Source organism: Colletotrichum destructivum, chromosome 4, assembly GCF_034447905.1.
Source record: "Colletotrichum destructivum chromosome 4, complete sequence".
NCBI lineage: Eukaryota > Fungi > Ascomycota > Sordariomycetes > Glomerellales > Glomerellaceae > Colletotrichum > Colletotrichum destructivum.
Genome location: NC_085899.1, coordinates 5,259,558 through 5,281,582, shown reverse-complemented (window position 1 = coordinate 5,281,582; position 22,025 = coordinate 5,259,558). Strand labels below are relative to the sequence as shown.

At 53.8% G+C, this 22,025-nt stretch overlaps 10 protein-coding genes across 10 annotated transcripts; 5 read left to right on the top strand and 5 right to left on the bottom strand.

Moving 5' to 3' along the window:
* Window positions 1-511: 511 nt before the first annotated feature.
* CDEST_07546 (Putative small ribosomal subunit protein uS19) lies at window positions 512-1,438 on the top strand (the record flags this gene model as incomplete). The annotated part of the gene is given in 5 exon segments (XM_062923705.1): window positions 512-630; window positions 641-795; window positions 812-848; window positions 1,018-1,197; window positions 1,257-1,438. The coding sequence occupies 5 exon segments, from the start codon at window positions 512-514 to the stop codon at window positions 1,288-1,290; spliced, it is 525 nt and encodes a 174-aa protein (XP_062779756.1). The 3' UTR covers window positions 1,291-1,438.
* A 202-nt stretch (window positions 1,439-1,640) lies between these two features.
* On the bottom strand, window positions 1,641-2,338 carry CDEST_07545 (Putative transcription initiation factor TFIID, 23-30kDa subunit; the record flags this gene model as incomplete). Its single annotated transcript, XM_062923704.1, has 2 exons — window positions 1,641-2,048; window positions 2,123-2,338. 2 exons carry the CDS (start codon window positions 2,336-2,338, stop codon window positions 1,641-1,643), a joined length of 624 nt encoding a protein of 207 aa, XP_062779755.1.
* A 580-nt stretch (window positions 2,339-2,918) lies between these two features.
* Window positions 2,919-4,808, bottom strand: CDEST_07544 (Putative heterokaryon incompatibility). The gene has a single exon (XM_062923703.1). It carries the CDS (start codon window positions 4,695-4,697, stop codon window positions 2,946-2,948), a length of 1,752 nt encoding a protein of 583 aa, XP_062779754.1. The 5' UTR covers window positions 4,698-4,808; the 3' UTR covers window positions 2,919-2,945.
* A 1,023-nt stretch (window positions 4,809-5,831) lies between these two features.
* CDEST_07542 (Putative zn(2)Cys(6) fungal-type DNA-binding domain, fungal transcription factor) lies at window positions 5,832-9,850 on the bottom strand. Its single transcript, XM_062923701.1, has 2 exons — window positions 9,564-9,850; window positions 5,832-9,323 (listed from the first exon to the last, which is right to left on the bottom strand). Exons 1-2 carry the CDS (start codon window positions 9,621-9,623, stop codon window positions 7,761-7,763), a joined length of 1,623 nt encoding a protein of 540 aa, XP_062779752.1. The 5' UTR covers window positions 9,624-9,850; the 3' UTR covers window positions 5,832-7,760.
* On the top strand, window positions 6,475-7,484 carry CDEST_07543 (uncharacterized protein). The gene has a single exon (XM_062923702.1). It carries the CDS (start codon window positions 6,651-6,653, stop codon window positions 7,479-7,481), a length of 831 nt encoding a protein of 276 aa, XP_062779753.1. The 5' UTR covers window positions 6,475-6,650; the 3' UTR covers window positions 7,482-7,484.
* A 1,045-nt stretch (window positions 9,851-10,895) lies between the features above and the next one.
* Window positions 10,896-11,132, bottom strand: CDEST_07541 (uncharacterized protein; the record flags this gene model as incomplete). Its single annotated transcript, XM_062923700.1, has 1 exon — window positions 10,896-11,132. The coding sequence occupies one exon, from the start codon at window positions 11,130-11,132 to the stop codon at window positions 10,896-10,898; it is 237 nt and encodes a 78-aa protein (XP_062779751.1).
* Window positions 11,133-12,425: 1,293 nt separating this feature from the next.
* Window positions 12,426-14,645, top strand: CDEST_07540 (Putative Tle1 phospholipase, alpha/Beta hydrolase). Its single transcript, XM_062923699.1, has 6 exons — window positions 12,426-12,544; window positions 12,595-12,754; window positions 12,815-13,129; window positions 13,198-13,308; window positions 13,408-13,612; window positions 13,676-14,645. The coding sequence occupies exons 1-6, from the start codon at window positions 12,462-12,464 to the stop codon at window positions 14,509-14,511; spliced, it is 1,710 nt and encodes a 569-aa protein (XP_062779750.1). The 5' UTR covers window positions 12,426-12,461; the 3' UTR covers window positions 14,512-14,645.
* A 795-nt stretch (window positions 14,646-15,440) lies between these two features.
* CDEST_07539 (uncharacterized protein) lies at window positions 15,441-15,836 on the top strand (the record flags this gene model as incomplete). Its single annotated transcript, XM_062923698.1, has 1 exon — window positions 15,441-15,836. One exon carries the CDS (start codon window positions 15,441-15,443, stop codon window positions 15,834-15,836), a length of 396 nt encoding a protein of 131 aa, XP_062779749.1.
* Window positions 15,837-16,487: 651 nt separating this feature from the next.
* Window positions 16,488-17,204, top strand: CDEST_07538 (uncharacterized protein). The gene has a single exon (XM_062923697.1). It carries the CDS (start codon window positions 16,653-16,655, stop codon window positions 17,001-17,003), a length of 351 nt encoding a protein of 116 aa, XP_062779748.1. The 5' UTR covers window positions 16,488-16,652; the 3' UTR covers window positions 17,004-17,204.
* Window positions 17,205-18,912: 1,708 nt separating this feature from the next.
* On the bottom strand, window positions 18,913-19,925 carry CDEST_07537 (uncharacterized protein; the record flags this gene model as incomplete). The annotated part of the gene is made up of 2 exons (XM_062923696.1): window positions 19,373-19,925; window positions 18,913-19,295 (listed from the first exon to the last, which is right to left on the bottom strand). The coding sequence occupies exons 1-2, from the start codon at window positions 19,683-19,685 to the stop codon at window positions 18,913-18,915; spliced, it is 696 nt and encodes a 231-aa protein (XP_062779747.1). The 5' UTR covers window positions 19,686-19,925.
* Between the last annotated feature and the right edge of the window lie 2,100 nt (window positions 19,926-22,025).

Sequence of the window (22,025 nt, the reverse complement as noted above, 5' to 3'; positions counted from 1 at the left end):
TGGTATAGCACTTGGAATTAAGGGATTGTCAACCCCCACACTGATCATTAAGATGGGACTCCGAGACCACAGAGGAGACATTGAGCCGTTGCCTTGGGACAATAGGTTAGATGTGGTGTATGGATAAACGAGAAGATGGCGAACGGTACAAAAGAGGATCGAGGTCAACTTTAAGTGACATTGTTCGACAGAACATCAGATCAGGGGCACAAATCACTGAAGAACAGCTGAGGCTTCAGGGACATGAAACCTTGATTCTGCCGACGTTGAAGATTCTGGTCGCACAAGGAGATCCCTGGGTGATTGCAAACCTTGGATAAAAACGTTTCATCAGAGTCGGCGGTCCAGGAAACGAACGAGTCGACCGCAAGCCCAATCTGGTTGTTGCCGTTCTGAAACAGGGTGGGAAAGCGAAGTGATGAGCGACCCGGAGCTTGAACACAATCTGCAATGAGACCAAGGAGCTGTTCAGAACTTCCACCAAAAAAACGGATGATGAATATTGGTTGATATGGACACAAGGCAGTCAGTCAGTCGAGTATGTTCTGCTGTTGATACATTCCATACCCTAATCATATTCGCTGTTCGGAGGTCTGCAAGGGAGCGGAACCGTGGATGGCTGGCCCGGGGGTGAACACAGAGTCGGCTCCGCACGGAGCACCGGCTCATCACGTGACACGGACAAATTCTGGAAGCTCGGAAATTCTTCCCGCGTCGCACTCGAGAAGGAGCATCTGAAGGCGCGGCTACCAAATCGCAGACAGGGCCATCATATCGCAAAAACAGAAAAGAGGTGTTTGCGAAAATGCAGCCAACAAGAGCCCTCCTGAAGAGATCCGTGTGGAAGGGTGAGTTACCAATACTGACTGCTGCATTGCGATTCGAGATGAGCTAACGAACCCGCCTCCAGGACCGCACATTGTCCCGTAAGATGACACCCACCCACCCCCCTCCTCCCCTCTGCCACAACGACGAACCCTCGATCGAACCTTCGACTCTGACCATGTTGCGAAATAGTCTCCCGATCGTACGGCCCCAGCCCGGACAGAAGGTTGTCCCCATCCGGACACAAGCCCGTTCTGCGACAATTCTGCCCAACTTCGTCGGCCTCAAATTCCAGGTCTACAACGGCAAAGCATACATCGACGTGACGATTACCGAAGACATGGTCGGACACAAACTGGGAGAGTTCTCGCCGTATGTGCCGCCCATTGGTTGTTTTTTATCAAGGAGCTAGTGGAGCTAACCGAGCGCAGGACGAGGAAGCCCTTCATCTGGACCAGATTGTAAGGGGGGGCAACATTCGACTATCATTCGGATGGCAGCCGGGGGAGGTAGAGGAGGAAAAATGAATGCACAACACTGTCAAGATACCAGCGATCCAACTTGTAGCATAATCAATTGGGGCCTTGTGCCGTTGATGACCCTCTAACTAACTGGGGGTTCGTATGAGCGTCTAGTTTGTGCCACTCTCTCTCCATCGTGCTTGAAGTGCCCGTTCAAAAAACCGGTCCGCCCTTGGCCATGCCGTGACTGAACCCCAAACGCCAAATCCGAACCATCCAACGCCGTGGTATATATACACCAGCCCGAACGCAAAGCTCCCCCGCGCCTCTTCACCAAAAAGAAGGACAGCCCTTTCATCGGTAGAACTCGCTCCTCTTGACGTTGACGCCGTACTCGCCGACAGCCATGCCGAGATCCTCCATGGTAAGGACGGTCCTGTTTTGACTGCCACCCTGTCCACCGCCGCCGTAGCCCGGCCTCTGGATGCCCAGGGGGCCACCGCGGCCCTGGTCCTTTGCGCCCGCCGGGCCTGTGGGCTGGCCGGGGATGGGGAAGCCTGCGGCAGCGCCGAGGTTACCCATGGGGTTATTCGCGTTGGAGTTGGAGGCGCGGATGCGGCTGTACTGGTAGGCGTCGGCGGAGATGTCGGCGATGAACTTTTGCGTCGCGAGGGCGAGCAGGCGCGCGAGGCGGGGGTCGGTCTGCGGTGGTGGGGGAAGGCCAGCCTTGGTCATGTAATAGTTTGTAACGGCATCGGGGATCTGAGACCGGAAAGAAAACGAGTCAGTACGGAGCTCAACCGCAGCGCACACGAGAAACAATTGCGGCGACGCACGATTGGGGCATAGTCATCCATCTTGGTCAAGAATTCGCGGAGGGACATGTCCTTGCGGGTGATGGCCTTGGGCTCGGGGCCTGGTGCGACGGCCTCAGGGACAGCAGCGGCGTCGGCCGGCGCTGCTGCTGCTGTTCCTTCGGCAGGGGGCGCCACCTCCTGCGTGTTCGGGGCGGTAGGTGCCTGTTCGGCATTCTCGGGGGCGGTGGTAGACATTTCAATCGTTGCGCGTCCGTCTGGCGGACTTTTTTTTCCGATGGTGTTCTGTGATGGGGGATTGGACTTGACGCGACGAGGTCCCGCGAGGCTGATGAGGCTGGTGATGGTGATGTAAGATGGTGGTGAATGTGAAGTGGCGTTCCCATCACGTGCTTTTGGAGGGGGGGGGGGGGGGGGGGCCAGACACAGTTGGCATGGTCAGTGCACTTGCCCGTGCCAACCTGGGCGGACTTCAGTGGAGCTTCAATATCACCTCCTTCCCAAATTGTCGTTCATCAAATCGTCCTAGCGCTCAGCTTGTTTCTTTTGGTGATGATGAGTACGGCTCTCCAAAGACAAATAGGCTCTGCATTGAACTCTTCCTCATTATCGTTAGTTCTTTCCGCTACCTTGGCGGGGCAGCTGGACCTTGAATATGATTCGGGATGTAATCGCGGCAAACAGTAGAGCGTAACAGGATTTCGTACTCCCATCAGCGAGCGCCTTGTCATATAGCTGTCTCTGAACCTTTGAACCCTCAATGGAAGACATAGCCATGGACTTGGCCTGATCAACATTAAAATACAAAGGGATAATTGTCAATCATATTGGCCTAAACTCAACCCTAGTAAATGTAGATTCTCTGAGTCGACAACTCTTCCTGTTTCTGGAACCACTCCCCAAACATGATACCTTGGATATAACAACATCCAACAAAGTCGAACTCGGCTTTGCTACCCGCTTCATTGCGTGGCCTTACTGTAAACGGGTAGTTGCCCCCATCGAATACCCAAACCTCATCTCCTGGCAGCGTGTCCCAAGGACCCATCCCCATCATGCCAGACGCTGTGACAAAGAAGACCTGGTTGCACAACTGACTGGGCATGTGTGACTCCTTAATCCAGAGCTCACCAGGGCTTCGTATTCCCTCTTTAACAAATCGCCAAGCGTTTTCCAAGTCTTCTGCATTCGGCATTCGACTTTGTGACTCTGGATCATCTTCGTCGCGCAATTCTAGTATGTCGGCAACGACAAGCCGACAAAACTGTTCATCAAACTCGGGCTGGGTAGCGGCAGAAACCCCTCCTGGTTGACGAGATGCCGCGAGCTTGTACCAAGCTCGCAGGTTCTCGGATATTCGGGCATCAGACTCCGGTGCTGTGCTTCGTTGCGGGCTGATGATTTGGACCGTATCAACCATGACACCGGAGACGCCAAGGACGCGTGTCGAACCAGCGTGATCTTCAACTGTGCTTCGCAAGAATGACCGATCCAGAGCCCTTCCGTTGCACGCGTTGTAGTGATCATGAGCCCAGTCTCTGTAGAAAGTATCCGCGTCGCGTTTCGGGAACCCCTTCAAGTCCATCGCCCATCTAGAAATACCCTCGGTTGCAATGTCGTCCTCCAGTCTGGGATTCAGCACAAGTGGCTGGAGACTGTCCGTCGACAGGATGGCATCCAGTGTCAAAGAACTGAAAACCTCTGCGACAGATGATTCGCACGTACGCCGGCCGGTGTACTCCAAATCTACATGGTCAGGCACCAATCCAAGAAGCCCAAAGACTTTGTCGCGCATGTCCGTCGCTTTGCGATTACGCCATTTGGTGACTAGGATGGAAGGGAGATCAGAGTTGCGTCCGTAGTTGATCCATACAATATTGGCTGATAGAGCATTCATTTCCTGAAAGTCCTCGTCGAGAAGAATCTCCATCAAAGAAGGCATGTATTGTGTTGTCCAGGTATGCATGGCTTGACTGAGGAGTTCCCATGAGAGCACCTTCGGCCCCCAAAGAATGGTCTTTCTTTCTGGCAGAATAACTTCTTGTACCGTCCAGATGCGCGACCACCAGGTGTTTCCGTGGGGATGGATCAAGTACAAGACTTCGAAGACCTTTATGAACTTGTCCCTCGTGCTGAGAAACTCGGGCACATTGACGTCGTCTGGTGTCGCCATGAACTCTAGCAGGTGAATCGCGTCCTCCACCCCAGATTGAGGAACCGATTCCGGGATCTCACCCATCCAAATCAAGCACTGGCGGCACTTGGAATAAATATCGCCCATCATCTTCACCTGGGTTGTCTTCTCGCTCAGGTTGCTCTGATCGATGCAGATCTGATCCGCCCATATTTGTCTCTTTCGATTGGTATACCGAAGCCTTCGTAGCAGTGCATCCAGGTTGGAGGAGATCCCAAAAATATGCCCGGATACTTCGATACTCGTCTTTCCATCCGGTATACCCCAAACGTAGGACACGGCCTCGTAGTCAGGATTGCTGGAGAGTGATACAATGTGGACGTGGCCTCTAAGCGGAGCGGCTGGACCTTCGTCTCCACTTGGAAGCAGTTCCAGGACGCGAATCTGATCTCCGGAAAGCATGGTCGACAAAGAAGTCGGTTGGTGATTTATATGTTTGTGGCGATGAATAAGGAAGATCGTCGTTGTTCGCCTTTTGGCTGCACAAGTCGCGGGCGAAGCGTTATCATCAAACCCCTCCAAACCAGGGCTGTATTCGAAAAATCGCTTGCCGAATATTTCTCTTTAGCCTAAAGACCCATGCGAGTTCATTCCACATACGAAACAGTCAACGTGATTGAATGGTGTGGTCTGACAACTGCATCTACAAGCCCCCCCTGTTAAGCAACTCCACTCACGTCTACGGCTAACCGCCAAAGATAAGACGCAACATCTGCATCTAAACGGCTGTCTTCTGCTTGTGGAATTTGCATGGCACTTAAGCACCATAGCAGTGGTGGTACGTTGAAATTATAAAAGGAGGGTAAACATCAGTCCAGCAGCAATAATCGTAAGGGACGAGGCAACAGAAGTCACATTCTTACTCTAGCGTTGGCCTAAAGAAGATTATCATGGCCAGCGCATTCAGCAGCAGGGGATCACCTCTCTTATGGCCTGCATAGTAAGCATGACTGCAGGAAGGTATTGAGAATGGGGGTGAGGGGGGATGGATATGCGGCACAGGACTCTGAGACCACCTAAGAAGGCCCCTGGCAGCTACTCCATAAGCCGTTTGGACAAGTACATTCTTGTTAATGCATGTAGCAGTGCACACCGCCCTAGTTGCTGACACATGACTACTGAATGGCTTCGATAGTTTTGAGAAACAAGAGTTGTCGTGTCGACAGAATCCCACCACATTTAGACACATGGATATGATCACAGTCGTCTGGCTGGGCTCATTTGCCTTCGCTCCCGTGATCGTCACCTTGGCGCCTCTTTCTCATAGCTCGAGTGCGAAATTATGGGTGTATCGATCTGGATTAGGGAACCTTTTGGTAGACCTCTAGGCGGTTTCTGGCAGAATGGACATTCTTAACGGATTCGAGGGCTCAGTCAATCACCGGAAATGTGAACCTCCAATTCATAGGCATCTCGACGAGTTTGGAAATGGTATTTTTTCACTTGAAACCCCGGAAAGGGGCTAAAGACTCAAGAGAATGGAATCAATGTTAAAGAGTTCACAGCTGGTAACTTAGAGGGCAACATAGCTTGTGTCCCATGTACGTCAAAGTATCAACTGTGGAATCAAGACTGCTGGGTTTTGGACCAGAGATAGAGGAGACCCATAATGATTCAATCTGGACACACATTATATCCTATCCAACCATGCCTGATGAGGAACTATGTAGAGATTCACCTTGCCAACAAAGGAAACACCGAGAGTCGACTTGACGAGTCTTCCGACAACGCTATACAGACATTTGGTAAAGTGCTTGACATTTGTGAAGTCAACACTTTGTCGGTAGGCTGGAATTCTGAGCAGCGACTCTCGACGCTCAGGGGGTCTGCTACTTGGATCCACGGCTAAAGTCCTGCCTCGTCCTGCGCCACGGCTTGTCGAGTGCTATGCGTGGCTCCCAAACCCGGCTCTTTGACGGTAATTTCCACGCGTACGGTCAAACAGCCATCATTCAAGGGATGCCATTGTTTAGGTATCACAACATTCAGCCGCTTCTCAAAGGCACTGCGCATTTTCGGGGTACGGCTAAAATAGGACTAGCCAACGCCACGATCCAGCAACGTCCCGCCACCTCATTGGACTTGGACATCTCAGCCCTACCGGAACATCTTTTGGTGTAGCAGGAAAGACGCCACAGAGCCGGGAGTGATGAAGATGCTTGGGGCTTGTCTTGCTGAGGACGACTTTTTGACCCAAACTTCTTCTCCCTTTTATCTGCTCCTTTTGAACTTGGAGATCAGTCTCCTGCCCCCCTGCCACCACCTGAACCTCGAGTTGTTCAATTGTCGTTGGCCACGTCGAGAAACACACAGCCGAATATTGTGCATCGTCACGACCTGAAGACATCGCCCACGATGTTCTCGACCACCTTCCGGAGTCCATTGTTGTTCTGGGCCATCACGATCAGTTCCTTTCTGTTCTTCCCTCTCGGCTCAGTTGCGAAAACGACGGTCGGTGCTCTCGCGCCAGTCAGCCTCCACTCTGAGTTGGCCTATTCTACAGCGAGGGCATGCGCAGCTGGTTGCCTTGTGCATAATGGCATCTGGGTGTGTGGTGTCAACGCCGGTTATCAGGATCTCGGGGTCGCCCTTCAGTGTGGCTGCCAGTCGATCAACGGCTGCTACTGCAACACGGCTCTCGCCAGCTCAGCGACGTCTTACATCTCCTCGTGCGTCAGCAAAGGATGCAGCAAGGTCGACAACTGGTCGGTCGATCTGACGAGCATGCTCAACCTGTACGACTCATACTGCGCGACCGCAAACGCCGCAGTGGACGGCACGCCGGCGACGACAACGACAGCTGACGGAAAAGCATCTTCCCCGACGGCCTCAAGCGTTGCGAAATCACCAACCGACGGCCGGCCGGCACAGACTTCGGGTTCTGGGACGAGCGGAACGTCCGCGGCAGATACGCAGCAGACGACAGCAGCGGCCGGAGGAGACAGCGGACTGAGCAGATCGGATATCGTGGCCCTGGCAGCGAGTCTGGGTGTCGGAATACCGAGCATGTTGATCGCAGCTCTGACTTTGTATTTCCAGATCAGGAAGAAGCGCAGGAACGCCGCCACGGCACCGACAACCGTTCATGCGGTGGCACAGCAGAGCGTCTACGGGGGAAACGGGCATGGGGGCACACACTCCTTCGCTCCTGATGCAGCAGGCCCGAAACCTTGGGGATACCCGTGAAATGAGGTTGTCGAAAGCCCAGCGTGATGGTGTGTGTATACATAAGAGAGAGATATATATCTTAGGGAGATTGTTGTGCTAGCCCGGGGGTTTTTTTGAAATTTTTTTGACATCTTATTGCTGCGGACGAGGGTCTAGTAATGGTGTGAGTGGTGTATCAATAAAGCAAGCAATGGTGTGCTAAAACTCTTATAAGAGATGATACAGATGAAGCCTGGGCGCAAACTCAACAACAATGACACAGTGGCAGTGGATGAAGGGGCAGGGATGGAGCTCGACTTACCAGCTCGACTGAACGCCCGTCAGCTCGGTTGCCTCTGCAACTAGGTGTGGGATCCGGTTGTCACGACTCAGCTGGTCTAGGCATTCGAGAGCAAACAGCCGAGCATCGGGAGGCGTTAAGGAGAGCTCGGCGATGACCGAAAGCGGCCAGATCAGGCACCTTGCCGCAACAGAGAACCGGTCCTCGGAGAACTCGAGATACTCCCCACAGCTGCCCAGAACCTCGACAACGAGAGTCGACATCTTTCTGTTGGCAGACCTCTGAAGCCCTTCGTAGTCCGTCTCGTCATCGGGATCAGGCCCTCGGTCAAGCATCAGAGATGCCTGCATCCATATGACGTCGTTGAGGAACATCCGGATCATCCTCAGCGAGTTCCAGTACCGTAGAACCCGAAGCGAGGGATAGCGAAAAGACATGCCCTTGTACGACATGGGGGACCTCTCGCCGGGTAGCCTTGCGCAGAACCTCCATTCTTCCGGAACTTCCTGACCGAGCCTCGCAGTCGCCGCATCCAAGCCTAATGCCTCGAAGAGGACCTCGTGTCTCTGAGGGTCTTCGAGATGAGCGATTCTCGACCGCAGAGTAGCAACTCGGTCGACGATTTCCGTCATCTCAAGGAAAGGGTCGCCTAGGTCGAGGTACGGCCTGGCGCCCTCGTAAATCTTCAGAAACCGGAGCGGGACGGGCGTCTTGCTGTGCGCGCAGCACGTGCGGATGTTGCTGCTCAAGTGGAAGAAGAGCTTGCGGCCAAGAGGTGTCTCGAACTGACGGGCCCCACGCAGGCGGAGGAGCTCGATGGAGCCGAGCGTATGGAGGTTCCAGCTGTCGAGAGACTGCTGCCCAGAAAACACCATGGCCTCGAACAGTCCCAGCAGCAGCACGGCCGCCAGCGTGCTGTCCTCGACGGCGAGTTTCGGCGAGCTCAGGGCCTGGTTTGTCTGGGACAAGGCGTTGGCGTATTGGACCCTGGCCTGCTTCATCATCCTGGGGTCGGACATCTTGAGCGACAGGCTGGCGAAGGAGGTTGCCAGTAACGACGCCGACATGGCGTTGTTGCCCGTTAATCCATGAGGGCAGAGTTCAGGGAGGTAATCAAAGGGCGAAGAGGCTATGTAGTCCGTCATGAAATATGCGCGTGCCAGATCGCCAAGGGGTTGTGAGAGAGCCCGATAGCGAACGACGGCATGTTCTCGGGTTGTTTTGGCGGCGGCCGGTGCTTTCGAAGAGCCGTCGTCGGGCTTGATTACGGATCCAACAAGCTGCGTAGTTTTGATCTTGGTTGTTACTGATGCTGACGCTGTCGCCGACTCCGTGCCTGAGCTTACGCAGTGCGACTGCTGCTGCTGCTGCTGCTGCTGTTCTTGCGACTCTTCCCCGGCTTGCGTCTTCGTCCTCTGCCTTGTCTTGGCCGGCAAACGCCTCCTGGGTTTCCTATTCTGGACTTTGAAGGCGGCGTTGGCGGTCTCGTCTCTGAAGTAAAATTCCGAAGGATCCCTGTACCCGGGACAGGTTATTTGCTTGCGGGAACACTGGGTGCATCCGGGCTGCAGGCGGTCGCACTGCGGGACGGGAAGCAAAAGGTAATGTTAGCCTTGGCTCACGTCCGGGGGGGGAGGGGGTGTGTGTGGTGGTTTCGTTTTGCGTCGGTCAACGCCCGTCATAGGGCTGACGGGTTGGAGTTCCGACTGAGGGATAATATGTACGCAGAGGTACGAGCGGACCAGTAGGAGATCAAAGGGGGAGGGGGTTTGGTTTGGGGGAGACAAGATGGAGACTGGGAGGGAATCTTTGGTACGCACCCTGAGTCTTCCCTCGCGACAGGGGCCACACGCCTCTGACGGACGGCCTAGGAAGACCATTGCTGGCTTGTTGGGTTCAAAGACGGGCTCTGAAATGAGTGGTGGTACCGGTGCGGGATGGTGGTATGTTCGGATCGAGGCACGCTGCAGAAAGCCGCCCCCTCGTGTGCGGCAAAGACACTCTGGAGATATTTCGAGTACGACGCGGATCGGATGTGGATGTGGGATGAGGAGTCAGTCAGGCTTTCTTTCGTCGTTCGTGGCTGTGCTTGGGGGCCAGTCGCCGCACCCAAAGACGAAGTAAGATGGTCGGATGAGACCGGAATCCCGGCAGCAAAACCACTCTTCTTGGCGTCGTCGAAACACGCTCCCCATTTGGTTTAGCCTACGTTGCGCGGATATGAACAACAGCAACTGAGGCTCAGCAACTCCACACTTGATCCCTGCCATTGAGCAACCGGGGCAGTGGGCCCTTTGCCTGATCTTGGGCTCCCGGAGTTGTTCACCTGAGAGGCGAGTATCTTGCAGGTTCAGGGGGCATGCATAAACCAATGTTGGTGTTAAAATCCATATCCCCTGCTCAGCGAAGGCGTGATGTTCATTTGAATATAGACAACAGAGGTGTATGCGTGTTTCATGGTCAACTGCAGGGGATCTCCCTCATGCAATGACATAACAATCTTGAAGAGGTAGGCCATCCATTCACTTGGTATTCCACTCATCATCTGGCCTCAGCCATGAACTCAAAGGACCCTGGACTGTTCTCCAGTTTCAGTCCCGACAGCAGCAGTGATTTTCATCCTATGTGTATGGCCGGAAACGAACACTGAACCTGCTCGGCTCCCGGAAAAGCCAAGGCGGTACGGCCCGAATCTGGTACAAGCCATGCGGCTGAGCCATCCGAACCCGTTGTTTCTGGTTACGGCCACAGTGCTACAGTCTACCGGGACTGTAGTCGCGACCTTATATGTACGTTGCTAAGCAGTTTTGGCAAGCTCGCTGATCGCTCGTACGTGTGGCCATCTGGGCCCCCTAATCATAGCGAAGAATACTCCAAAGTCCACGCATGATGTTTTGATAGAGCCCAGTGCAATGATATACGCAAGAGAGTTTCTTGATTCTGAACTTCAAGCTCGGGGTTGACGGATATTCATCGACAATAATCGAAATGTAGTCTCGCTTGTGGCGCATAACTTCTTGCACTTGTGGTTGCGTCTTCCCGTCCTCCTTTACATTCCTCGCAATCGGTGGATCTGGATGTTCCCTAGCATCTCTCATATTCTCTCATTGAGCTGGGAAAAGCACTTTCTAACGAGGGCTCTAGGTCACCGCCTATAGAAAAGTCTCGACTTTCCTTGGTGCAACCACCTCTCGAGGTATCCAGACGCGAATGAACCAGCCATACATCCTCAGCATTTGTTTCTGCTCTAGTGTTTGGTCACTGCCAAATACGTCCATGTCGGACAAGTAGACGTAGCAGGCGTTGGCTTGCCCAACCCACCGATACATGGAGTTGATGGCCTCGGAGAGCTCTGCCGATGGAGACTTCTCGATGCAACAGGGGTCCATCCAGATGAACTTGTAGACCTCTTACTGAAATCTTTGAGCCGCTCACTAAGCCTTCTGCGGGCTTGGTTTTATGGGACCTGGGGAGTATTGATAACATCAGGTGGTATGACTTGTAGCTTAGGGCCTTCGTATGAACTTTTTTTCTCTTCCCACGTGTGTGATAGAATAGCATGAGGCGGAGTTACATCCTCGTAGACTTGAATCACCCGAAGATTTCTCATGTGGAGGATGACTTCATGGCGCGTTCGGTTGTATATAGTGAATTATCCTCAAGGCAGAGACCATGCGTGACTCGTCCGTGAGGAATCATGCTTTTAGGCAAACTAATTACCAGGATGTCGCTGTATCTTCTAAGGTAGGGTGAAGAATACTTGCAGGGGGTTAAGAAACCCGGCTCCTCGAAAGCCGGGAGGGACCCTTAAGGCCATTGTCTATCTAACCAAAAGAGCCAAGCTTCAGTCGCTTCATGCACGTCAGACAAAAGCACAGTAACCTAGCAGCATCTGGCAGTATCAGCTTGGCCTATGACACGCTGCATGAGAATCAGACCCTGCATCTAACTCTTTCCCACCAATACTAGCCCAAGGTGGGGTATCAGGACATGTTCTAAAGGCGATGTGGGAGTGAACCCAATAAGCCATGTGAGTTGTACCACACCAAGACTTTGTCATTAGCTATTGGCCGTAATTCTTCCATATTGGAGACCTCTCAATATAGAAACGCTCTTCAAGGTTTCGAAATCATTCCTTAGGCCTTATGTGTGTATGCTGCTGGCACAAAGCACAAACACACGGCGATTTGGATTGCCAACGGAAACAATATCTTTTACAGTACTTCTTCGTCGCGAACCGAATAACTCAGTTGAAAACACATTTTCGATTGATGATGGAGACCCGCCAACCGAGCTTCAAGACTGGGAAACAAGCTGGTATCGAAAGGACGCGAGCTCAAACAGGAAGAGAGACACTTCGAGATAAGTTCGGTTCCTTGTGCAGCTGGGGATATCCTTTTTCACAAAATAATTTGTTTGTCTTACGTGGTCCAATATTCATCCAATTTTGGTAGGTCGCACGCAACCCGATTAGTTGGCTGAAGTGCCAGCATTCCATGTCAGTCTCAAATCTCAAATATTGGCGTGCTGCAGTAAGCCAGCCACCAACTTACACTAGATCACAATTGGTAACGCCAAGCTGAACCCCCTTGCTTGCCAGTCAGTGGCCGGCCTGCAGGTAGATAAAGTCCTCCACGACATGCTGCGCCCCTTCTGAGCCTGCTCTCCTGCATGTCTTGTCCTGCCAACGTCTCCTACTGCCAACCACGGCCGCCGAAATGGTTCCAAGCATCCGGGGCGCTCGCAAGCGTCTGATTGTCTGCTGCGATGGCACATGGATGGACTCTCTGGGTAGCAAAGGGTGAGTTCAGCGCCAAGGTCCGGTGACAACGTTTTGGCTGATTTGTACAGCTCGGAGCCCCAATCCAACGTGACCCGGATCTCGCGCGTTCTCCGACGGACGTGCCAGGACGGCACTCATCAGATCATCATGTATCATGCTGGTGTCGGTAGCTCAGAGAGCAAGGTAGACAAGCTCACTGGAGGCCTGTTCGGTGTCGGCCTTGACCAGGTGAGCATTGAGAGGAAAGGGAGTCAAACCAAAAGCAAGCTAACCACCACATGCGTCAAGAGCATCAGAGAGGTATACAATTTCATTTGCACCAACTATGTGGATGGAGATGACATCATCCTGATTGGATTCTCCCGCGGTGCCTTTACTGCGCGCTCCGTTGCCGACATGATTGCGACTGTTGGCTTGCTGACCTCTCAGGGGCTCGAATGGTTCTATGGCGTCTTTGAAGACTACGAGAACATGGGGAGCACCGATCGTGACTTGGGCGATTTCTTGTATCCCGATATACTACCATACCGAGGCGAGAAGGGGGCCGCCAAGGTGAAGTGGGAGACGGAGCGAAGATTAGGATACAAATCCTGGCTCAGCAAGGTAAGTCCCGCCATGTTCCCGTCCACTCGTAGAATTGAACTTCGCAGTCTGACATTAAGCACGTGAAGAACGGTCTTGCAAGGTACACTTATGAGGACGGCCAAGCTGTGCGTGACATTGCCATCAAAGCCGTCGGTGTCTGGGACACAGTGGGCACCTTAGGAATCCCTCCGGCTCCAGTCATCGGTCTGCGAGGGTCTTCTGACCAATAAGTCCCCCCTCCCCCCCCCTGGCTGTCTGTAACGAATGCTGGAAACTAACACCCCGAAACTTGGAAGTTCGCCAACACTCAGATATCAGACCTTGTGGAGAACGCGTTCCACGCTCTGGCTCTCGATGAACCTCGGTACGCGTTCCGCCCAGCGCTGTGGGAGAAGCTCGACGGCAACAAAACCAATCTCAAGCAAGTTTGGTTCCCGGGCAATCACGCCGGCGTCGGAGGGGGTTGGCACGAGCAGCAAATTGCCAACATCACCCTGGCCTGTAAGCAGTCTTCTGACTCCTTCTGACAGCATTCAGATCCCTCGTCGAGGCTAACTCGAGCAGGGATGTGTGACCAACTGTCTACCGTTGGGGTTGAGTTCAACCAGGGCCGAATGCAAGACATCTTCACGCAAAGCCTGCGGTACTCTGCCGGACATCCATTCTCCTATGTCCCTTCGAGCCAATGGACGTCGTGGCTGTGGCCAAAGCAGCAACTGCCGTGGGCAAACCCCAAGATCTGTCCGGTCGAGGCGTCGAGTATTCGTCGCGACGAGTCTGAATGCGACGGAAAGGACCGCCATCCCATAGGCAGTGAGCAAGAGCTGTGGAAGACGGCCCGTCCCTGGGGCCTAGGTCAGATCCGGTATCCCACCAGTCGACTCCAGACCATGGCGGGGACCACTGTCCGGCACCCCGGGACTTTCATGCGTACTGATCCGGAAACCAACGAGGACACCGACCAGCCCTTGCTTCACACGAATGAGAGAATCCACAGTAGCGTGAGGGTTCGTCTAGCCTGCCAGGGCCTAGGGATGGATGACGCGGAAATATGGGACTGCAAGCCTCTCACCAAGGACGACGATGGGGGAGAGCTCTGGAAGCTGCAACGCGGGTCTGGGCTAGACCTCTCCTCGTCTGCTGAGACCCGTAAGCCAAGGGAGTTGGATGCTGACGCCGAGGGTTACGACGCCAGGCTCTATCCCGTCGAGAAGGACGATGGGCTCTGGCAGTGGGTTTTTGCTGGTGCAGATGGGCACCCCGAAGCCGTTCCGCTTGTTAGAACCCTGCCGGAGGAGCCCATGACGGGATACTGGGAACGGTACCTGCTTGCTTTGACAGCGGGAAGCCCCGACGTGTGGAGGTGGGCGGAGGAGAACCCTCCTTTTGGCTTGAGCTAGGCAGACTGCTAGTTCGTCCCCGTCACTGCCTGTGGCGCCCGGATGGAAATCACGAGAATATGGAGGTTCGGACGGATACGGTTATATGTCTCGACCCTTTACCTTGCCCTAATGTTACAAAAGTCAAATCAGAGAGTTTCTTGGCTGTTCGACATGCCAATGTTGTATGATGCGCGCGAGTCCGACCCTTACGTCAATCTCGCCTCATCGTGAGACTCCAATACGAGACTTGCCTTTGAAGAAGCTGCCAACTATAGAAGACTTGAAGCTGAGTTGCTAGTTTCGGCATCAACGGTCTCGTCTCGTCACTTGAACTGGGCCGCGGCAGAGCCCCTCTCCAAGATATCCAAGTATGGCCGCATGCGATCTAATGCGGTCCAGCTCCGTCATTCGGACATCCACGGGAACGCCACCGCGGTCTAGCCTACGGGATCTACCGCCAAGTTGGCCAAAGTGAAGTTCTGCCATGTCTCTGATCCCTACAAATAATTGGTCGAGCCTGTCTTGCGCTTCTCGGGCACTAACGGCTGGAGTGGGACCTAGTTAACAACTCCTCCCGCCCCGTTCATATGACCATCGCTCTATGGTCATACTGTGAGCTGGGAAAACCATTTCTTTGAGAGCTTGAAGATCGTCGCCGTTCTTTCAGCTCAAGACGGGCTATTGAGGGGTGCCATCTTCAACCTCTTGGCTTTCGGTCACAGCCATCGTATTCTTAGACACTGACTGCATTCGTCTGTTGACCTTGTCCGAAATGGGAAAGTCTACCATAGGTCCATGGGGTTGGCAACTCGATTTTACAAGTATAAGACCAAGGGAAAGGTTCTCTCTATCAACAGGTATGATTCACTTACAACACAACTGTACCTCACCTTGGGTCACATACTCTCTATAAAAGTTTGCTGAAAACCAACTCGAAGTTCATAAAAATGGTTTCTATTCGCACTCTCGCAACACTCACAGCGCTGGCCCTTGGCGTTACGGCCCAAGACCTTCCTTCAGATGCTCCTTCGGAAGAGCCAACAGGGCTACTGCCACCGATCCCCCTCCCTTCGATTGTTCTCCCTGAGTTACCAACGACCCTGGTGACGCTGGTCCCGGCCCCCTCGGGAATCCTCACCTGCGCCACCGTGCTCTGCATCCCCGATTACGTTTGCATAGAGACGGAGGGCGGGCCCAGATGCGTCCCTCAACGATGTGGCAAAGTCATCTGCCCGGTCGGAACGAGGTGCTGCAACGCCAGCTGCAACCTCTGCACGGCTCCCGACGTCATGTGTACTCAGCAAGTCTGCGAATCCACCACCCTGGAACCCCCCGCCGAGTAACCGGCGGCGCCGTTAGGGTAGGGTGCTGGCCGGCACTTGCAAATAGAGAAGCAGTTATGCGAGGAAGAGGGAAAGGAGGCCGTGGGGATGGAAGGTGGCTTGGATTGTTCTCCGCACAGACTGGATGGAACCAGGGGGGATCGCTGTAATGAGGACATATGATGGGGAAAGGGGAAACTATCAAAATCAGTGGCCCCTGAGGCATGAATCTTTTGATTGTTCACGAGCTACACCGTACACCTGTATCTTAATTGACTCTGTCTTACTTTCAGTTCTTCGACTTTGCCGCTGGCTGGGATTCGTGACGGTCAAGTGAGTCGCTTTACTTGCTGTGGAATTGACATGCTTCGATGTGTTCATCGCCCTCTTCCGAACCTCCCGGCTGTTTGCTTTGCTCTGCTCTTTTTTTTTGAACTTCTTTGGCAGTTTGGAGCTCCGCTCTCCAACGTTTAATAAAGCCAATATGATATAGCCCAAGGCCTCGTCGTTTTAAAGTTGGGCCGTCGCCGTCATGTTATTGGAGCCGACCCTCGGCGTAGTCGAATTAATAACTTTCAAACAAAGGAGCAGGATCGCCGACCTGAGTCGTGCTGAACTTAGTTTTGCCAATTTACACAGCAGACGACGATCCCATCCCGTCGAAATCATAAATGTTGCGCGCTTTCCCCTCCTCTAGCTCCTCTTTTTGCTGATCTGCCTTTTGTGTCCCCGAAAGCCCTTCACACTCTCTTTCAGCTTTCGCTCCAGCTTTATACGAGCAGCCGGTCCAACTCAACACAGTCGTTCTTTACCAAACAAACAAACAACCACGTCAAAATGATGTTCATTCGCTCGCTTATCGTTGCCGCCGTCGTCCTCGGCGCCTCCGCCGTCCCGGCCCCGAGCCCCCAAGACAACGGCACCCCTGAACAACCCGCACCTGAGCAGCCCGCACTTGAGCAGCCCGCGCCCGACCGGTGTGCCGGCGTCGTCTGCCCGGAAAATTCGTACTGCAAAGTATTCGACTTCAACCTAGAGAAACCGGTCGGGTGCGAAGCCAACGGAACTGTCCCAGCCGACGTGGAAACCTGCGGCGGCGTCATCTGCCCGACGGGAACAACCTGCTGCAACTCGCCATGTGGTGTCTGCACCAAGCCGGGGGATTTCTGTTTGACTTGGGTCTGCTAAAGAGGCGGGAGAGTGAATCTCGGGTTCAGAATGGGGGGATACTGCCGGGAGTTGGGCGCTATAGGGATCATTGTCTGCGGACTGGCACGAGAAAATGCCAGCATCACGGTGTTCCGTCGGGGGTTTTTGGGTACAAATAGGGACAGGTCCCGGATGAACCGATCTACGAAGGGAATGCTTCAATTCAACCACTTCTATCACTCCACAACCATCATTGTCGAGAACACTGGTCTCTTATCGACTGTGTGACTGTGTGAGCGACGCTCTGTGTTGGGGAGACCAGCCCGTGGTCAGTGCCATCGATTGACAACGATGATAAGGAGACCGAACATGCACGTCAGACCGGTTGGTGAACGGAGCTCAGTCGAGTGAAGCGGACAGCCCGGACGGGTTATGAAAGGGGTTCCCCATAAGATTCGCTCATACTCGCTGCCCGTCTGATCTTTAGACTGCTGAGCCTTGGCGATGGAGAAACCGAGGACGGCATCAGGGCTATCCCTGCCTCCATAAAGTATTAATCCATTGATCGACAACCCTTAGCGCCTACTTCGACACGCTTTCGGTTTTCTGGCAAGTCACTTGTCCTCTCTGATTGCCTCTCTGAGGGCTCGCAGCACCTCTTCTGGTATACCCAGTGCGGATCAAATCCCGGCCCTCACCGCCGGTACCAAGCTGTTTTTTTTTGGACTTGCTAGAGACCTCAAGTTGAGGATCTGTCCATACTATGTCGTTCCGTGCCAAGTTCGTTGTTGCGTAACTCAGGTCAAAACGGGGAACTCGGGCTTCTGAGGGCGTAAGAGAAAATGTCAGTTTGACATCTTGGCTACTGTGTAGTAATGCTGATCCATGCCGATAACCATTCTAGACTCGTTGTGACACCATCTCATTCTTCTGTTGAGGTCACAGAACCGGCTCAACTCCTCAAGTTCTCAACCCATTGGGCAAGTAATAGTTCACCCCCCCCCTTAGACCCCGAGCAACATATGGTGTATTTTGCGGCTTAGATTTTCCCGCATTTTCCTGTTCTTGTCCAACAATCTTAGGGGTGCGTCCCTGTCATTCTGTTTGAGCCCGATTGGCAGACCCATCATCGGCATTGAAGACTTGGTCACATTCGGCGCATGAGTTCGGACGGCCGGCTTCGTCATTGATAAAGCTTTGACGCACCTCACAAACCGACTGTCGAATATTGCCGAAAACCAAACACTTTCAACCGTCAAGACCGTCTATTCTAACCACCGGTTTGACCCTAGGCTAGCTACCTGTGCAATAGTAACGCATGTTCTGGTTAGGTTAGGACCAGAAGCAGCCGAGGCCTGCCGTAAACACCTGGGATCGAGTTATCTCAGTATCACCTAAGTGTGTTGCGTATACGTGTTCCAGGTTCACATCGGACTTGAGTCGGTCTGATCTTCGGTCCGTTTCCTAACGCTTTGATTGTAAGCCAGTGAGGCAGTGCCAGTAAGTATTGCCTCCACTCATCATTACTGCTGGAAACCATCAGGTACTGACTGCATCGAATCGGAAGAGCCGAATAAAAACGAGGCAGAGCATTCTTGAATGTTGGCAAGACCGAAAAAGTAAGTCAAGTTTGACGGACAAGTCACGCTGTCTCACTGGAAAGCAAAAGGGATCACTGCGATATGAGTACGGCATCTATCGTTCAATTGCAAACACACCCTGTAAACAGTACAAAGATATCTCATTCGCGATGAAGCCAAACCCAAAAAGAAAAAAAAAGGGACCAAAGGAGTGACGCAGACCATGATACTCCTCCCCTCTCTCATCTTCTCGCATCCGTTTCAATCATCAGACATAACAAACTACCATGCTAATTATCCTCCTCCTTCCGACTCCTGTCATATAGCGTACACGTCTCATTCCCGGCTGGCGGGGGGGACACGGTCGCTTAGAGCATGAAGGCACCGAGGCCGAAAGCGCCGGCGACGACGGCACCGACGGCGGCGAGCAGGCCGTGGGAGCCGGTGGCGGCGAGGCCAGGGGCGGCGTTGCCGGTCTGGCGACCTCCACCGACGATGGTGGAGGTGGCGATGGACGGAAGGCCGCCGTTGCCGGAGGTGAGGAAGGTGGTGGTGATGGTCGAGCGCTCACTGGAACGAGAGCGGGTGGGCTCGGGGGTCTGTTGCTGGCCGCCGCCGAGGGTGGTGGTCAGCTGGGAGCTGGCGGTCAGGCGGGTGGCGAGGACGATGACGGTGTTGGCGACGCTGGTGGAGGACGAGGCGTAGCCGCTGGCGCTGGGGAGCTCGCAAACGTTCATGATGCTCTGGATACCTGTGTGAGACTTTGTGTTAGTTCATGCTGTCCCCCAAATGCCGAGTCCCTGAAGGGGAGAGAAACTGAAGACTTACCCTCAAGGCTGCGCTGCTGGTCCTGGGGGACCTTCTCGATCATGCAGGCATTGCACTGGGGAGCGAGGTTCTTGAGGTCGAAGGAGTTGTTGGTGCAGACGCACTGGGCGTCGAGGGCATCCTGGGTCTCGTCGCTGTTGTTGTTGTTGCCGGGCTGGCCAATGTTGAAGTTGACGGTGCAAATGTTGCCGAGGTCGCGGATGGGGCGGCAGATGGCAGTGCAGTCCTGGGGGATGTCGTTGGTGTTGAGGCGGAGATCAGCGCGGACGACAGCCGCGGCGGCGAGGGAGAGAGCAACGGCCTTGGCGTGCATCTTGATAGTTGATGAAGTTGTTGGTTAGAGAAGGAGAAAAGGTGACTGCTGAGAGCGAGTGTTGAATGAGAGAGCCGAAGCTGTTGATGTTAAAAGTTGCGAGAGTCGAAAGAGGTGTCGATAGGCTAGCTGTCGAAAGGTGAAGTGAAAGGTTGGTGAGTGTAATCTGATGAGAGAGAGAAAGACAAACCTAACCAGACGGGATCGTGATAGGATATTTATGTCCTCGGGCTCAACCATTCATGCCAGTGTGAACCCTCCTTCCTGCTCCTGATCCCTCTGCCCGGATATCCGCTTCGGTGTCTGAGTTTGCCAGCACACGCTGTGCCATGACAAGAAACAGGAGAATGGTGGCACTGATGGCGGAAGGGGGGGGCCTTCAACCACGAGGCGGGCTGTGGTAGGCAATGCCAAGCTGCATCTCAGAGCTCCGAGCAAGTCCAAGCCTCAGACCAAGAAGGGGGGGAGGATGAGACTCAGTGACAGTATCGGTGTTCCTGACTGTGATGGGTCAAACCGTGTGGCCTCAAGTACTGATGGGAGGAGGGAATCGCCACCTTGCCAGTTTTGGGCGCAGCACAGAAGCAGGGTGGTCAAAGAGCCATGCACCCGTAGGACATCGTATGTCGAAGCATGACATCGTGAAACGGCCTTTTTTTTTCTTCTTTCTTTTTTGGCCTGTCACCCGTGTCTGTCGCCTCTCCTCCACGTGAACGGCGTCGACTAGTTGCCTCTGCTCGAGCCTTGGCTGCTAGCGCGCCCTCAATACTCGCTAAGCCAAGGGACGGCGCCTCTCTCTTGCAGTGTAGCGGACGCGGGAGGACGTGATTCAGAGAGACTAGATGCAAGGCACGGGTATCTTCTCTGTAGAGAGGACCTGGGCGATTCCCGGGTTCGTTTGATCCCCCTGAAGGTCCATCCTCAAAGGGGTTGACAATGGTAAAGGAGGGGTAGCGAAGGAGGGGAGGAAACCAGCTGTTTGGTTTCCCTTTGCCAGTGCCAGTCCGAGGTCCATGTTGGATATTCCTGTTTGCCGAAGAAAGGGTCGGAAGGAAACAAGGGGATGGGAAGGATTACTCTTGGCAGCGGGAAGCGGTATGGTCCTCACGATCAAGGCTCGGAGTGATCGTAGCCACGACCAGTGCCACCCCCTGCACTAAGGGTATGCTTTCGCTGGAAGGTTGCGGGAGACATGACGACAGACAGCTGCCACAGCCCATCCATGCGTGCAGTTATCACTCAGGAGTTGTGCCCCAGAGGCAAAAGAGAATGACTATTCGCCTTTCAAGTCGAACAAAGCCCTGCCAAGCTTGGAGTTGCAATCATTGGTGGCCAACAAGCCAAGCTCGACCTCCAAATCGTAGACCTTCGCCTCGCCGTCTACAACTCATCGACTCCAACAACACCGTACACACTCGCACGGCGCTCTCAGTCCCCCTCCATTGTCCCGACGATCTTCCCGTAGTCGAGCTGTCGCGTTTCACCTCCGGCCGTAGCCCCGGGCCGTGCGCCAGGTCTAGGGGAATGTGCCTTTGGCCCAGGCTTTTGAACCTGCACTTCCCCAAGCCGTCCGGTGATTGCGAGAACCCCCTCTCGGTTGTTCTTGGGTACTGGTGTTGTGTCATGCCGAGATGCCGGCTAACCGGTTCAAGCTGGTGTCACTTTGTAGCTCCGGGGCAGCCGTTGGGAGATCCACGTCTGGGGACGGCACGAATAGAGTCGACTAACTTGGCTCGGCTGGCTAGAATGTCTGCGGAGCACTAGGCAAACATTGACTGTCCGTGCAGTTTCCATGGGTTACAATGGTGGTTTACAGAGAGATTGAGTCGTGGGGGATGGACAGAGAGGAGCTCACTCCTTAGAGGGAGGCAGGTGTGTAAATCGATCCAAAGAGCAGATGTGACGGTAAAGGGACGAAATTGTGAATACAGCCCTTCCCATGTTTCGTTCATCAACTGCCTTTCTGTTTTTGTTCAAATATCTCGATTAAATTTAAGGTCAAGAACTGACTCAAATGCCCAAATAGCACAGCCCGTCGCCGCCTAGGCAATCCTTAACTGGTAGTGTCCGTCACCATCATGAAGCTAGCCGACGCCACCCTACCACGAGAAATTCGACAAGGTTTCTAGCCCTGGTGCCCCCAAGTTTGTCTGGACCAGGGAGGGCCGTCTCCAGTCCAGTTGCGTCCTGATATTTTCCAGATTCTTAGTCCATTTTGACATGCCATATTAGCAGAAGACGCGCTGTGTCTCTGAAAGTTGTTCCATCCGGCAGCCGCATAAACATGACTGCCACCTGTCGTTCGTCAATCAACATGAGCAGAGTTTTGCTCACTCAGAA

Coding starts and splice junctions, on each gene's coding strand:
- CDEST_07542 (XM_062923701.1), bottom strand. CDS start 9,623: ATGGTCTTCCTAGGCCGTCCGTCAGAGGCGTGTGGCCCCTGTCGCGAG. Junction 9,324..9,563: donor GTCGCGAGGGAAGACTCAGG/GTGCGTACCAAA, acceptor CCCGTCCCGCAG/TGCGACCGCCTGCAGCCCGG.
- CDEST_07538 (XM_062923697.1), top strand. CDS start 16,653: ATGATGTTCATTCGCTCGCTTATCGTTGCCGCCGTCGTCCTCGGCGCC.
- CDEST_07543 (XM_062923702.1), top strand. CDS start 6,651: ATGTTCTCGACCACCTTCCGGAGTCCATTGTTGTTCTGGGCCATCACG.
- CDEST_07540 (XM_062923699.1), top strand. CDS start 12,462: ATGGTTCCAAGCATCCGGGGCGCTCGCAAGCGTCTGATTGTCTGCTGC. Junction 12,755..12,814: donor TCGGTGTCGGCCTTGACCAG/GTGAGCATTGAG, acceptor ACATGCGTCAAG/AGCATCAGAGAGGTATACAA. Junction 13,613..13,675: donor TGCCAACATCACCCTGGCCT/GTAAGCAGTCTT, acceptor TAACTCGAGCAG/GGATGTGTGACCAACTGTCT.
- CDEST_07544 (XM_062923703.1), bottom strand. CDS start 4,697: ATGCTTTCCGGAGATCAGATTCGCGTCCTGGAACTGCTTCCAAGTGGA.